Here is a 17,645-nt window from a genome sequence, read left to right as displayed (position 1 = left end):
TATATATATATATATATATATTTGTCGAACCTAAATACATATATTTTATTAAATTATCTTTTATTGCGTATCATATGTTTATACGTTTGTTTTTTTATCTTTCATATTGAATATTATATATATTACGCCTATGATTAAAAATATATTAAAATTATTTTTTTTATCAAAATTACTTGGATTTAGTTTGCCCGAAAATTGATGTACTTTACGAGAGTGACACCCTATGTGTCAAAATTGCGAGTCGATAAAGAACTTCGTTATTATCCCTACGCAAACATTGTCTAATTCAACCACATGCGATGATCTTCAACAACCTCGGTATCATAATCATATCTTGAAAAATGTACCACATAGAAAAAAGGAAAAAAGCGATTTCGCCGATCAAATAACCGGCGGAAAAAACGAAGAGGGTGGAAAAAAAAAAGAGACCGGGGGAGGAGAGAGGCATACAATATCCCGAACAAACGCATTCCACGGTGTGACACGTGAATAAAATACAGACCGCGGTATAATATATCGATTATGATGATAGAAGGTCAGAGGACGAGGGATGTGGCGAGGTAGGAAGGGTAGCTGTGGGAGATGAGGCAAAAGGGGGAATGGCGAACAAGAGACGAGAGGCCTCGAGTCGAGGACTGGACTGTCCCGGTGAGAGAGTGTTGAGCATACTGGGCGGCATATGGTCCACATCGGCCTCTCTGTCCATCCATCCCCCCATTCTCCAATCTCCCCCGCTACCCGTCCGCACCCTTTCACGGATTATACGTCGATAACCCCTGATAATACCTGACTACCACTCAACGTTATGTACCGAATGACCGAACGGTGCTTCGCCTTTTTTTCGACATTTCGGTACGAGTGCAGCGGACTGGTTATGAAAAAAAGAGGGGAATGGATGCGACGAGGGGAGGAGAGAAAAGGGAGAGCGCGGGTCGTTAAAACGGGTTAATTGGAACACGATATCCGATAGGAGGCTGATTAAGGTGACGGCGCTCGTTACGAGGAAAGATGTTACCGCGAACGAGGAGATTTGCGATTTTCGAGAATGTACGTAAAATCACCAGATGCAAGATTGCTGATAAAACGTATTGGAAAATTCTTGGGATAAATTTTTTCTGTTTATTATTACAAAATATAAAAATTTCACCGTAATCCACAGCAGATTATATAAAAGCTGCTTTCTTTTCTGTAATTTCGTTAAAATTAAAAAATATAAATCTTGCATTTAAATAATCCCCCTTTTGCTACTCTTATTTTACGGTGTCCATTTTCTCTGATTCTCATCAACGGATTTTTAATTACATTAGCATTATTAAGCAATTATGATGAAACATTTGATAAAAATTACAACTCTGATAATTCGAAGAATTACTATGTACATATAATTAACTATACATAATGTTTCATCATACTCATAAAATCACTAAAGCCCATGGTACTTGAACGAGTTAAGGATAAAGACCACATCGAGTGAGTTAAAGGTTAACCTCGAGAGATAAAAGGGGATAGGCTGTTCTTCAGCAGCAATGAGCTCGTTGCTGGTCGATTTAGACCGGGTCGTCTTCGGGGACAGTGCGAGAACCACGAAGAGGTGCTCAAGAGCAAATCGAGCGCGACTCGGGTAGGAGAATAGGCTTGGGGAGGGACACGAAGGTTTACGATATCCTCGGGACACTTTTTCACCATCCCCTCGTATTCGCCGACCAGTCGGCGGAAAGGTAGCCGCGCGGGGGTTGGGATCCGCTTCGGGGATAAAACGTGAAACAAAAAGCCGATTATGTAACCGAGGGATGAAATACGAGGTCGCCGCGATGGGAGGAATGGGAAGAGGAGGGAACAGTCGGGCCGCACCCGACAATGGGGTAATTTTCACGCGAGATTTGGGAGGCGATTTCGCGAGAGAAGAAACGCCGCTTCTCTCTTCCGTTCGAGCCGTCTTCCTGTTCTCTCTTTCCTTTCAACCCCCGCGCTCTCTCTCTCTCGAAAACCTTCTTCCCTTCTACCTCAGACGTGAGATACGACCCGTCGAGGCTATTTCAATGTAGCAACGCGTTTGTTATTTCCTACCAGTTTGTTATTCAGAGGCGACGAGGCGTCGCGACAAATAGCTACCCCTCTACGCGTGTCCGCCCTTCAGGAATAACGTATGTTCGCATCCCGATGCTTCACACGTTACACGTAGCATTCGGGTACGCGATACAGAAGCTACCTAATTTCGATCAACACACACTGATAAATTTTTTATGTATGATAAATGCGTAATTTTAAAGGCATCTGATAGACATGTAAAAGAAACAATATTTTCATCTATCTTTTATGTCCTTCGTGACGATATCCCAGTTTACAAGTTGATATTACATGTTGCACGCTCGATGTTATATTGGAAACTATCGCAAACAAAAAAATATTTTCTATACAAGTTTTATGGTTTTAAACGTACAATAAAAAAATTCAAAAATGAAAATAGATTTCCTTTTTTTTTTTTTATAAAGGGGAACATTCATCAAACAAAAACTGGTTGCGCGGAAAGAACAGTTTATGTAGTACTCAAGTTGGTACTAGACTAAAATTTTTTTGCAACATTACTCACTACGTTTGAGTTTTCTATACACAAATATTTTGATGCTCCATCAAAATTATTTTTAAATCTGTATTTAACTAAGTTTTCAGATATTTCAACACAATCGTTCTTTTCGTGGAGGCTCCAGACGACATGACCAATATACGTCAACATTAGCAAATATATTACACACACATATGACATGCATAATTATCCATATGAGGCTAGAGATAGACTCCTCTAATAAGAGCCTGAACATGAGAGAGAGAGAGAGAGAGAGAGAGAGAGAGAGAAAGAGAGAGAGAGAGAGAGAGCCACTTATTTGATTGGTCTGCCATGTTAACAATTCCTGAAAGAAAAGAAAAAACAGAAATAGATATGAAAAGAATAGAACAGAATCAGAAAGAGAAAGCAATAGTGAATGTATATCCTTTTTTCTCGCAGATTTTTGTTAAAACTACTACCCCACATACAAAAGTGCAGCTCATGTGTAGACTCTTATTGGAGGATCTCTAATGTAGACCAATATTTAGTGAATCTGCGTAAAGTTGGTGATATTGTCTGGAGTCGCCTTGAGAATGAAGTTCAGTTGCTTTGACAGACATTTGATAAATGTGTGTGCGAAAAAAAAGAAAGAAAAGTAATCAAAAGAAATCTCCCTTGGGGAGTCTCCCTCTCCTCTCCCGGATCAACGAGTAAAATTGAACGACGCGAGTGGTCAAGCATCGAGGCATTCCGCTTAGGACGCGGTGAGAACTTACGGACGGCATAAAAGAGCCTCTCCTCGCAAGCCCACTTTCATATACGATTATTGCCGGCGCGCGAGGGCGCGGCCTCGCTTCTTATCGCTCTTCGTCTAAGACGCACGTCCACCTACTTACGAATATATACGCAAACGGCGGTAAAGATAAAGCCGTCGATGAGAAGACGCGTTGACATTCTACTACTTTGAGTGGCTGATAGCGTCACGATTGCACTTACCTGAAACAAAAAAAAAACAACGGTATTAGTGACGGACGAATCACATGCGGCTGTGTGAGATAAGATTTGACGAAGAGACCGATTTTTTACCGCTGGTTTTACCATAAAATCTTCTTTCATCTTTCAGAACGACGACTTAACTAACGATATTGTCGCGCGCGACAATGCCGCAGTCTAAAACTTACAATTAGTGTTACGAGATATTTAATTTTATGACTGTAGAGAAGTCCTCGAAAGTGCGAGAATACTTAACGTACTACTTCGTTTTATGAGTCAACGAGCGCTAAGCGTGATAATTGATATCTAGAATGAGATACTACAAACTTAAAATATACTCCTTAAAACACACGTATTTTTTGAAAAAAGAAGTCAATGGACTTTGCGAGAAATTTTAACCTTAACCAATTATATGAATACTTCTTTCTAGAATTAAAAAAGACAGATGAGACGAAGTAAAAAAATTTTCGAAATATTTTCAAATATTTAATTATCAGCGAAAATTAGACCGATAAATCAAATAAGAGAAAGAGTTCTGTTTTCGAAGCGGATCTTGGTGTTTAATAATATTCATATATATATGCTTGCAAATATATTTTTCAGATATCCGTTTCGATCGCAAACAGGATTTTTTTCTTTTGATTTTTTAATACTCTTCAGCTTCACACTTCATAGATTTTACAAGCATGTCACACATACGTATTTATATATAATATTCTTGCAACGTAAATATTTTCTCTATTTTCTATTATTGATATGTTGCAAGTTAGTTTTATCGATTAATATTAAAATACGCGAAAGCGATAAATACAATAATACGTAATTCTGCAGTGGAAAGAGAAGAGGAGAGAGGACAAAAGGAAAGATAAGGGGGGGGGAGAGAGAGAGAAGGGGAGAGAGAGAGAGAGAGAGAGAGAGAGAGAGAGAGAGAGAGCGAGCGAGCGTGGAGATTTAGGCGTGTAATTGGCTCAGCTGGTGTTGACGCGATCCTATCATCAATACCTCATCAACCGCCCCCAGGAAACCTGTATCCCCCCGATGTTCTCTCTTTCTCTCAAATTCATCGCTACCCCATCAGCTACCCGCGATCCACTCAAGATCGAGGCGAATACCAAGCAGCCGTTTCCTTCGAAGATAGAAATAGACGAAAGTTAGTCAACGATTCGCCCTGTAAATGGCTTTTAAAGATCCTCTGGAAATACTCACGCATTTTCGACTCCGCTCCGACAATATATTCGCGATTTAAATCTTTTATGGTACTCTACCGTTTCTCTGAAATATGTACGACCGTTATAATAAAAAAAATGTTCTAACAGTTTAAAAGAGTGTAAAATATCACGTTAGCATGTGTTTTTTTACATAAACTAGAAGTTTCTTAAATTACAAATTTCTTTATTTATTATTCATAATATTTGTTTAAATATTGCAAAATTGATGGTAAATAATCATCCTTTTTAATTATTTTATAGAAATGTACCATCGATATAAAAAATCAATTTATTATTCCGTTTCGTAAAAACCTATGACGGACGTGAGAAAGAGGCTTTCATGAAAATCGGATGATCAGGCGGCGGATAATGGATTTAATCAGAGCGCCCTGGCGAATAACAATAGCCTCTCGGAAAAATTAACATTCGTCGGCGCGCCGATTCCGAGGGAGAAATATCTTCCGAGGCGGAAATAAGACGAGGAGAAGAATTCCACGGGTGTGAAGAAAGTCGGTGGGGGATCAATCCTGTGGTAGCGCTGGCGAGATGCTGGTACCCGGTGGAGGACGCTGGTTAATCCTTAGACTTATGCCGCCATAAGATGCTCAGATTTATATAGCTTAGCATGCCAGCGTAGTATAGCTTTAGTCTGCCTGTGCGTTGCCCGCGACCGCGTTTAGCACTGCCTCCGTGGCTATACCGATCATCTACAAGCGATTCAACAGTTATGAGAGTGGTCGGATGATTCCTTATATATGTACAAAAATTAATAAATTCTGATAAAAATGATGCAATAAAGATATAAAAATTACGAGGAAGTTTGTCCAATAAGTCAGATGTAACATAAACTACGTTCTTATATACAATAAAATAATAATAATAATAATAAAATTAAATAATTAATATTATTAATTATTATAATTATTATATTATTATTATTTAATTATTATTATTTTTAATAATAAAATTTAATAATGATAATAAAATAATAATAATAATTTAATAACCGTTTGTATATTATAAATTTTTGTAGCATTGGAGATACGTTTTCCTTTGATTTATTCTTGAAAATAAACTTTGTAATTTTAATTTGATAATAGTTCTTATATAAAATCTCCGTCAAAGAATACGGTTTTATAAAATATTAAATAGAAAATTTTTAGGTACTTCAAAAGGTCTTGATAGCTTAGAACATATTTTATTTCAAGAATATTTCTTTACAATCCTTGCTACTAAAAGATTTTCATAAACGTTTCTCAAAATAAAAGAAAGTGGAAAAAAAAGATCACTCTCTTTATTGTAAGCAATATCTTAGCATGTTTTGAAGTTAAGGAAACTCGATTAAATCGATTCTCGCGATCGTTTTTTGCCAATAGCAATGAATGTGGCTTCCATCAAGTGTAAACACTTAGCAAATCCTTCTCTTCCTTACCGTGACGCAAATTTCGCGAGCGAGTTCCAGCTGTGGCGACTTTATGGCAGTTTAATTATGGAAAATTAGCCGATCGAACGTTCGCTGCCGGAGGAAGCGACATGATTGGATATTAGCACTACCGTATTTGCGGCCTCTAACGCTCGACCTATTATCACCATTGGCGACTGGCGACATCATCGCCTTCATCATCATCGGGTATCATCAACGCCGTCTATCGTGACTTCCTATCTGGGAGAGATGATTAGGATGTACGATAAAACGTTCTAAGAAAAAGAATTGTGAGAAGAAAGGGCATAACATACGATGTAATGTTGAATGATGTTCGTACGGATTGTATTGTACTACTCTCTATGATGTTTTATTGAACATTTCTACTTTTATCTTCATTTATTTAATATTTTAAGGACCGGTTGTTCCCCACTTTCGGATAAACTATGTGATAATTTATCTAGACAAACAGATGAACAAAAAAGTAAAAGAATAAGAGTAAAGAGAGTATGAAAGTAAGAGAGTGAACTGAAGTTTATCGAAAAATGGAACAACCCAGTCTTATATAATAAATTACGTCGAAACTTATCTCGACTAAAAAATAACAATATGGCGTTAATAAAATTTATTATTACAATTCGAAAATAATAAAAAAAATACTACATTAAGTAAAAGATAAAATTAGATAAGAGAAAGGTGTAACACGTATTATTATGTCTCCCCTTTTCAGAATAGTTATTCTCAAAACCACATTATTTTTAAGAAATACGTTTTTAAAATATCCATAGAATTTCTATATGATTTTCTTTAGAAAACTGTAAAATATCGAAATTGAGAACAGACTGACGAGATTCCGTCGATTCCAAAGCAGCAAGTCCCGCGAGATCTGGAACCGTTGCGGCGTTCTCAGGCGGCAGGTTCGACCGGGAGCCATTTCTTTCTTTTCTTCTTTTCCTTTCTCAAAGGAATCTCATTTCGCAGGCGAGTCTCGTGCGCGGAGTAGGATTTGCGGCTTCGATTCGGACCTCGTCGACGAAGAGAGAAGCAAATCCGTGGGCATCAGAAAACCGCTCTCTGTCAGTGAGGGCAGGAGGGAGAGAGGATGGGCACGTCTTTGTTTTCCTGGGGGCGAGCCGCACGTACAATAAACTAAAGTCTCATCATCCGCGGGATTTGGCCGCGATAACACAACCGTGGTCCCTCGGGGGTGAGCGAGAAGCCGGGCAAGTGTCCAGTGGTCCTTTCTCGCCACTACGGACGACTACGGTGACAACGACGACAGAAATAATGATGGAACGCGTGCACGATGACGGTGGTGAGAGAGTGACGAAAGCCGGTGGTGAAAGAACGACGGGGAGGGTCGAAAATGGGGAAGGGCCTGACCGCGGATCAACGGCCGAGCGCCTTTTAATTTAGACAAATCGTCCCGATTAGCATAACGGGATAAATTACGCTCGAGGACCGCCCGCGATATGGGGTGACGACGGATGATCCATCGGTACGTCCGCAAAGCGCGGACAGAACCGCTTACGACTACCCTTACCGCCGTCGAGTCACAGGCCACCACCCTGCGGTTGGCGCAACTCCCGTCACCGAAACACGGCCGTTTTTGCTCGGTCCGTCATCACAGCCATCTTGAACGTTTTCAATTAATGCGACAAACCTGTTCATCATTAGCGTTTGTTGATTTTCTCTTAGCAAATTTTAAAAATAAAAAAAAAGCTATTTGTGTATTAATTAATTTTCTTTCGTGAACTTAATTGTATCCAAATGACGTCTTGTGTTAATCCTTATACAAATCCTAAAAAAAAAAATAGAATATCTATTAATAATATATGTTCTGTCTTATCATTTTTTCTGTAATTAAATATAGACATATTCGTCCTCATAGAAGTTTAAAGAAAACAGGTTTGCTTCCAACTGCATTAGAAAGAAAGAAAAAATTAATGCTTACGCTACTTTATTTCATTGTTTTACCTTCTATTTCTACTTCCTTCGCCTGAGAAAATTCGCGGCGTTATTTCTGAAGCTATTGTCGTCGTTCGTAGTCACCTCTCGTCCTGGCGCGAACATAAAGTTTTACAACCGACCGATAAGATTTAGAAAGCCAGAGGCCCTTCGGGGTCCGTTCGATCGCAAGGAGGAGGGAAGAGAAGGACGAAGAGGCGAAGAAGCGCATTTTCTGCGTCACGAGACGCGCGCGTCGTTGTTGTCACCGAGTTTACCGGGTCGATCGGACCCCGCAAGGCGGACCGCGCTTTTTATTATCTTCACCCAGGAACCGCTTAAGGTGATGCCTGGGAACAGGCAGCGGGGCCTTAAAGAGCGAGGACCTGACGCAAATAAACGCAGCGAGCGGGCGCGAAAGCTCGTGCGTGTACACGCACGCACGCGTGTGCGAGTTTACACGCGAGCGAGGGGGCAAGAGGGCCCGGAACGACGAAGGTCCACGGCGTTTTACGGCTTTTTGACGGACCACATCTCACGCCGACGAACGACAAGCCGGGGACCGTTTGTGCTTAACAACAAACTTGCAAATTTGCATGCGTGCATGCAGTAGACCAGGCGAACTTTCCTTTCCATCGTCAACGACGATGTAACGGGTGTTTCGCGAGGAAATCCTGTTTCACGCTATGTTCGGTAGAAATAAGTGAATAATTGGTTAAAGATTTAAAACTGAAGGTATTTGACACTTTATGTCTCGCTTAGAAGAATTCTAATAAAAAGGTCAACGAATTTTTTTGTACATCGCTCATGGATATTTCTCTATGCATCAAAATTAGATTAGCTCTTTTTCACATTATATAAAAAAGAATTCATATATTAAAAGGTATATAATCATTTCTATTTTGCTTAGAAATTGGGTATATAGAAGTGGCACATTTGTACCTTACAGGATATAACATTCCTTCACAAAATATTCTCAAACATTCTTTATGGTTTCACATTATCTGAAATAGTTTATAAGCTCAAAATATTATATACAAAGTTAACATTACTGACTCGAGAAAAAATATATTTATATAACTTTTACAAAAGAGTAAAAAAAATTTAGCATTAAATCTGTGATAATAAACGTGAAAAAATTTTCAAAGTTATTATACCTACTATATACCTACTGTATATATCATTCTTATATTTTCTTGACGTTTTTGTTCAAAAAATTCAAGAATATTTTACTCTATTCATATGCACTGATAGAAATGTTTGATATGAATATTTACAATTACAAAAACTTTCTTATTTAAAAAGTGTGTTGTTCTAATCAAAATTTGACACTTTAGACTAAATAAGAAAGCTGTTATAACTTATATATTAAAATAATGATTATTCATACCAAACACTTTTGTCGGTGCAAATTAGTCTTCGTTCTAAAATTGATAAAAAAAACGCCACAGAGTATGTGACAACGAAGGACTGTCATTCATCCACTTCGTTTTCTCTTGCTCATCGTTGCGAGGAATGTTGTCGTTGCATGTCGTGGAAGAAGTTGTTGTTAACTAACTTCAAACGATAGTATACGATCGCACAAAGCTGGTACGCCGACATTAATCGGTGGCGATCAATTAAGAGTCTTGTTTTTTGTTTCTACAGATTATGGTCGCGAAACGCTTATTATCCATTTCGCATGATGATCATATAGAAAGGACGAACGTGTAAGAAGACTTGGTGTTTATTTCAACACTGTCTCGCAATAATGAGTATTGCGCGGACTCGCCTCTTATTAATCCGGCTGGGGTAATTTTCTCCCTATGAATTATTTATGTATCATTTTATGAGTATTGAGCAGGATGCAAAAATCTTTGAAATGGAAAAAAATTATCTGCTGTTTAAACACTCTCGTGATTAGCTTCCTATGAGAAGGACTATAAGCACAAGCCGTTAAATTCAATCTCGCACCGTTGTAAAACATTTGGAATGCGTGAAATCGTGAGAGGGAATACGTGAGTGGGACTGACAAAATGTAAATTCATAGTTATCACGTGTGCAAAACCTACCGAAAACTACGTTCGAAAATTGAATTCTCTTCATATGCATTAAATTTCATAAATGCGCGAGAATAATATTGATTCTATGCTGCTACGATACGAGAATTTTTTTAAAGACAACGAATTATTTACACTGACTGAATCACATGGAAATAATTTTTAACAGAAAAAAGAAGAGAAAAAAACAATTTTCAGAGGAATAAACACATTGTGCATATGCAATCGTTTAATTTATGAGATTTAAAATCTGGATGTTAAAAAATTTTAATACGAAATACAATTGAAGATCAGAGACTTATTTTTACAGAATATTCAAATACATATATATATAAACTTTATAATTATTTTTTTAAATTACTACTTTTTAGAATTTTTGTAGAAATATGATTTTTTATTTTTTCATAAAGTCGATTATATGTATCTTGTACTTTTGTGTTAATCTAGTAAATTAAAATAAATATGGTCTCGTTCATGTAAATTTTGATACTATATACTACGTGTAGCAGTATAGCAGTTTGAAATTTGAGGGAAACATTGCCACGCGGTTGCGAGGACATTAAACGAAACCAGAGCCGAGCATATAACGCCATAAGGCGAGGCGTTTAAATCGAAGCTTTACGATCGGTCGTTGACGTTTTGGGCTAGTGATAAAAACGATACTTGAACTCGTAGAAGCGAGCTTTCATTCTTCGCTATGGTTATATGTTCCATGCATGGTCCGTCTCAGTGGACAACTTCGAAAACACATCGAAAAAGATTTTGTAATGTTACATCAAGACAGTTAAAAAAGAAATAATCTACACATAATACTAGTTTGCGTCGTTTTTAACCCCTTTGATGACATTTTTCTTAAAATTGTGACGTGATGGAGCAATTTGATTAAACGAAATCATATTCAGGATCTAAAAAATTACAGAAAATGATTACGTTTGTTCAGGCAATAATCCTAAATTGTAAATTCACAGGCTAGTGTAATTTATAAACACGGGCACAAGCTTTCAAAGTTAAGTGCTTGAGGGATTATGATAAAATTTATTAAAACATATGTTCTCAATAAATTCAATTATTATATTGACAAATTTTGTGTCTCTATTTTATACCATATAGCTACTTTATATTACTGGAAAGAAAATTTAATTTCATGAATGTATTTAAAAGAATAATTAAACGAATATAATTATTAAATATATTTTAATAATACACATTCAAATATAAAAAGCAAGAATATCAAAATATTTCAATTATATATATGTTTACTTGTAGATTAAATAAATTTTTTTTAAGGCTCTGGATACCTAAGAGAAAGGCAGATTGCTCTGCGTAGAATACCATGGATATCCCCGTGTAATAAACCCGAAAATCAAGTCGCAATTAAATTTTGCGTAGAATGGCTGCGCTGCCTGTCTACATTATGAAAGGCTCGTCTACATTGTGAGAGGCTCATCAGTCCGTCGTCCTGTTTGCGGCCGGCCGCAGAAGGATCGAAGGACCTTCGTCGTGTATTGGATCGCCCGCCTTTCAACCAGGGAGACCTCGCTCCGATCGATCGTTAAACCTCCCGCTTAATCGCCATGTCAAACCAGTGCTGTAAACTTATACTACCGACTTCTACTACTTCCCCGAGCTCCTGACAACGTGTCCCGACAACACGAATTCGCAAAATTCTTAAACCACCTTAACATTCTTTCATGAATAATAGCGCGAGTAGAAGTCTACAATTCTTGTCATTACGTCGTGAAATGAGGTAACGACAAAGAAATGCGCGACAGAGAACGCACGCATGAGTCACTACGATAAACTCATTTGTTGTAAAGTTACTACGAGGTGTTAACAAAATATTTAAAACATTTTACAAATATTAGTTTTTATATATATTATTTTAACCTTATAATCATCTTAAATTAAAGCGTTTATATATTAATATATGGAAGATCTAACTGTGTGTGTATGTTATATCAGAGTTATTACATTCATATTAACGAAAAAAGTGAAAATACTGAAAATAACTTTGTTTAAAGATATCAAACATCTTTCATAATGCTAAGTCTTGTTAATTAAAGCTACAATGTCGATTGATATGTTCGCAACAATAAGATTTTTTTACTTAATTTTCATCACAAGAATATTAACTCCGCATTCGTCTAGAAATTTGTATCAACGTAGAATAGCCTGAACAGTCTCGTACATGATCAGCATCTACCATTTAATTTCTTCGCAAAATATTCTACCAAACGATACTTTGTGGAGACGACGGGAATGCTTCGTCGTCGGACGTTAAAGTCTCCACGGTGGCTTTCACGGCGAAATCCTTCGCGTTAGACGCGAGAGGAGAGTCGTCGCCTCGGGCCCCGCTGCAACTTTCAAGAATCGTTAAGACCGGACTATAATCGCCGATCCAGTGCTGTAAACTTATATTGCCAGGCCGACTAATTCGCCTGAGAGAGGCACTGGATCGTTTCGCGGCCGCGATGTATTCCGATTTTGCAACTAACGATTCCGCGTCCTTCCCCGTGATAAATCCCGTAACATTTACAATCCACGATACGAGTCTTTCGCCTTGCCGCTTCTCCACGACAGTAAAATCCGCGCGTCCGTGTATAGAACAGCAACTTTGTATCATCAACGAGCGTGTAATTCACTGAGAAATAAAATGTGAACAGTTGTAAACCACAAGTTGAGAGATGACCTTTCCAAAGAGATTTCAAATCATGTTAAAATACATATAACAATACCATTGGAAATTCGCGAAAATAAAATTAAAGCGACCATGTGAAGAAATACAGCCAATACAATAATATAAAAAATATAAGAAATTATTTTCATACGTAACGATAATAATGGATAATCTCTCAATTTTTTGGAGTAGAATATCATTTTAAAGAGTAAAAATTGAGCCAGCCTTGAAAAAGAGTAGCTCAATTTTCTTGAGTGATGAGATTATACTTTTTAGAGTGAAATTCACTTTAAAAGTTTTAGAAGACTTTAAGATCAAAGATGTCGAGACAAATTTTTTGAAATCGGCAAAATAGTTTGACTGCATGTGAAGACTGTATAAGAGAAAAGCATAACTATATAATTCCAAATTACGTGTTATAAACTTGAATTTTTGGAACATGACATGGAAAAATGTCGTGTCAATTCAAGGAACGCAATAACACAAGGACTGCGATCAAATGTTTCAATAAATAAAAATAAGTCCTCATGTTGTTATAGCGAATCCGCGATTGTTCCTTCGGATTTTACGATCAACGATTTACGCTGGTAATGGCGCCAAACTCATTTCTGCGGTTGTGGCAGCCACTTCCTGCAGAGATCCGCAAAACTGCGAGGGTATTGTGCCGATCTGTTACGATCGAAGACTCGAATGACTGAGAAAGGACAACGATCTGCAATACTGGTCCGACAGGACGATCGAGGATCGGAGTTTAACAACCTCTCGTCGCAACTTTGCATCGCGAATACGGGGCTGCTATATGAAAGATCATTTTCCAATAATGAATAATAGACCATGCAAGTTCATGAATAAAACTAATTAAACTGAAGCAGAGTTTAATTAAAGCAATCTCCCTTGCCTTAAAAAATACTATCTAACTGTAATTATGATAATTCTAAAAGCTCCCTGAGTCATTCAAAATATGGGATAGGTGCCGAATACGTACCACTTAACCTATTTTTTATTACATTTTCCATTTGGCAAATGGAAAATTTGTCAATTTTGTTCTGTATGCAAATAAATATTTGAAATTGTAGCTTGATGTTTCAAACACTTATTACATGTTTAACTTTTCACAAATAACAGATTAATTTGTTGTCTTTTTATAACATCTTACAAATATACGATTTTTTTAAGGAAATATTAATAATTATGAAAAATACTTGATTTTTTTGATAAATTACTAAATTAAGTATTAATTAATTATTAGATATAAGTTAATAATTCTTTTATTATTCTGATATTTTTAATTATTTTTATTCATAAATTCAATACTTTTAAACAAAATATGATTTAAAAGACCCAGACTAAATTGTTCCATCTTTCGGTAAACTTCAGCTCGCTGTTTTACTCTCTTACTCTCTTATGTTCTTACTCTTACTCTTTTATTTATCCAATAAGTAAATTATCCACAGGTTATCTAAAGATAGAACAACCAACTTCTATAGATACAATTTACGCGATCAGTATAACGCATTTAGCAATTTTTCCCTTACATTAAAAATAATAAATATAGAACAAAAATTAAAAATTAAAAGTTACGGAATGAAAGACGGAAATTGAATATAAGTATTTTTAGAGTAGACTATAAAAACAGAGCGCAGAAGATTTAAAAGTTATAATGGAATTAGGTTTAAAGATAATAGATAAAAATTAATAATGGAAAATTGGCAATTAACTAAGACTAAAAATCTCAGTACTAATCACTTACAAACTAAGTATAACTAGATATCTGAACTAATAATTCATATCTACTTTCATTCCACATTCCACAATCTTAATATTATGATGAATCCCGCAATATTATCAAACTTTATGTATGATGCGTCGTACAATTTTATGTATGATGGAAAACGCGTTCATAAGAAAAAAAGCCTCAGATGCAAGAATGAGGTTTTACTCATCATCTTGAAGAGCCATGCAAAGCTACAGATCCAATTATCGCGCGACGAACGAGCGGTAGAGAAGCACGCCTTCCGACGCACGAATGTATAATTCAAATGCAAACGACGCGCCCCGAACCACTGGGTTTTATGCCTCCTTAAAGGTTGAGGGATCGGCTTTATTTCCGAAGACTGCGACTGCGAAAATCGGACCCTGACGGATTTCAGCGAGTCAATTAAGCCCCGTCGCGGATCCAACGCTCAATTTAATCCCGTTCGAGCGTACTCGTACGCGCTCGTAAACACGAAGTTGTCATAAGGCTGGTTCAATCAGTGTACGGCATTGAGATCAATTTGTGAACAAACAACAGCGGACACGGTTGAATCTCGGCAATAGCCAAGTAAAATTTGCCGACTAAGTGGACCATTTGTTGCGATATTATTTCATTTTATACGGAATGTCGCAATTTGCGTACGAAGCAGGATTACGGTTTATTTATAATTACATAAAAAAAATTACTAAAATACACACACACATAGCTCACTAGTATATATACCTAATATATGCTATAGTAGTTAATAATTATAAAAGTTTTAAAAATTTAGCGAGTCTCCTTGTTAACAAAGAACTGTCGGTTTTAATTATATTAAAGTGATGTAAAATATGAGAGTATAATACAAACGCAACTCACAAAAGTACGAGAGCAGATTAATAAATCAGTGACTTTTTTTTTTAACTTTTTCTAACCAAAGTTTGACTTATTTTCAATGTAATCTCCTTATAAAAAGTCACTGACTTGCCCTGTATATATTTTTATTACTCGTATTTCTAAACAAAGACCTAATATCTACTCGGTAAAACGCTGGGTCGAATGTGTCGTGAAATGTTAAAAGAAGGTGCCATTCTCGAACAGGGAACAATATGTAAGGGTGTGACAGACACTTTCAATGCAAACTATGACGGCTTCGAATATGCGATGGAGCCCGATCGGTTATTGAATCGTTAAGCCGCGCCGGAATAAAGAGATACGCGATGAAGAGATCGACCCTCGCACCGGGGCGACCTCGCCTTGTATTTCTTCCTTCTTGCGAATCGACGATGGACGCCACGACGACGTCGAAGGCGCGCGGCAACGGGGTGGAAAATAATATTTCGAGGCGCTAAAACGTTGTCAGCCCGCTGATCCCGGCTGACATTTGAATATCCGGGGGTTGGAGTCACGCAAGGCGCGACAGAGATATCACCGTGACAATATTTATAAAGCTTCCGCGGATACGAGCCGATATATTTCCGCCGCAACTCACCGAGGCCGCGAATAAAATTAAATGGTATGTGCAATGTTGTTCGCGATATTGCCCGGCTGTGGTCATTCCCGCGACGAGTGTGCGTATTATGAGTTTGCGGACGTTTATGGAACGCGAGATCGATTTTTCTGACACACCTCACGAGTATTTAAGATATTTAATGACATACTGGGAATAATAACAGAAATTGCTCGCAAAATATGTTAATACAGATTACCACATACGGGATTCATAAAAAAAATTGTAGACATATTTTATGAATTATCGGTTTTTATATATCATGCTCTGTTTTTTCATCGGAAATCATCTTATTTCAACACTGTTAAAATATCATTTTAACAAAGTTGAATCAAACGATAGTAGATATCGAAATACATCGAAAAACAAAAGATTCCTTTTGACTTGTTCCTCAGAAAAATCTATATAATATCTAAATTTGAATTAAAAAATTCGAGTATTTGAAATAGGGTTATCACAAATTTCTCATCCTAAAATTCTATAACTTTTTCCTGATTTCTAAATAAAATTTCATGATTTTCCCTGATGCTTTAATAATTGAAATTTTTTTTTATTTTCGTTCTAATTTGCAAACCGTCACATATTTTGTTGAGAGAACAATTTAACACAGCAATGTAAATTACTATTAATGATTGCATTTAATTGTTAAATTGGTAATGCTCCAAAATTGTGTAGGTGTGATATATGCATATTAAATTTTTTTAAAGCAAAGAATTTTTATCTTTCAAAAAATTCTACAAAATTCCCTAATTTCCCTTATTTCTTTGATCATTTTCAATTTTCCTAACATTTTCCTGATTTCCAGTTTTGTTGCAATTCTGTAAAAGTTGAATTTTTGAAAGATTTAATTTCAGTAAGTTGCAGGTTCCCATTTTTTAAATTTTCTTCCTAATTCATTTTTATCTCAAAATGTCAGCATCTTTCACTTAAGTGCTCATATACAATAATGATCGATTCAACGACCATATATTGGCGGATACTTGGATGGTTTGACTTATCGCGTGGAAATCTCGGCTCTGTTATGAATGACGCGGCAAAAAGCAGAGGGACGTTGAGTTGGAGGGTTTAGTTCGGGCTCGAGTCAGGGTGATTAGTGCGGGCATCGGCTCGTGTTGCCCTTCGACAAGCCTCATCTACGAACACACAACCCTGTCACGATCGTCATGCCGTGCCGGTGCGCTGACCCGGCAGCTGGCCGCTGTCTAATCTTTCCTCGATTACGCGGGGCTGGATGTAAATCAAATCTATAACGCGCTACAGATACTTCGACCGTATACAATATATTCCGATCGCGCTGAGTTTAGCAGTCGCGATAGAGAATAAATTAAAATCTAACATATAAATTTGTACATATACTCATTGCAAAAGAAATATATAAAGTTACCGTTATTATTAAAAATACTTATCGTAATCATTCTATTTCATTAGACCATTCATATTTGTTTCTAAATGTTACAAAGCAAGAAAAATAGTAACATTTTTTTAAAGATTTTGAAAACATAAAAAAATAAATAAAAATTGTAATGGTTTTAAAAATTCAATATATATATAATTTTTACAAAATTTCG

The 17,645-nt window shown here is 36.7% G+C and overlaps 1 protein-coding gene across 1 annotated transcript in view; it reads right to left on the bottom strand.

Moving 5' to 3' along the window:
- LOC108760629 (E3 ubiquitin-protein ligase RNF220) overlaps positions 1-17,645 on the bottom strand; it is a 156,858-nt gene that overhangs the window by 65,688 nt on the left and 73,525 nt on the right. Inside the window, exon 4 of the mRNA XM_018506686.1 lies at positions 3,442-3,541. Within this exon, the coding sequence (XP_018362188.1) occupies positions 3,442-3,541 (100 nt within the window). The remainder of the gene's footprint in view (positions 1-3,441; positions 3,542-17,645) is intronic.

This window comes from Trachymyrmex cornetzi, unplaced genomic scaffold (assembly GCF_001594075.2).
Source record: "Trachymyrmex cornetzi isolate Tcor2-1 unplaced genomic scaffold, Tcor1.1 scaffold23, whole genome shotgun sequence".
In the NCBI taxonomy this organism is placed as follows: domain Eukaryota; kingdom Metazoa; phylum Arthropoda; class Insecta; order Hymenoptera; family Formicidae; genus Trachymyrmex; species Trachymyrmex cornetzi.
This window is presented reverse-complemented; position numbering and strand designations above follow the sequence as displayed.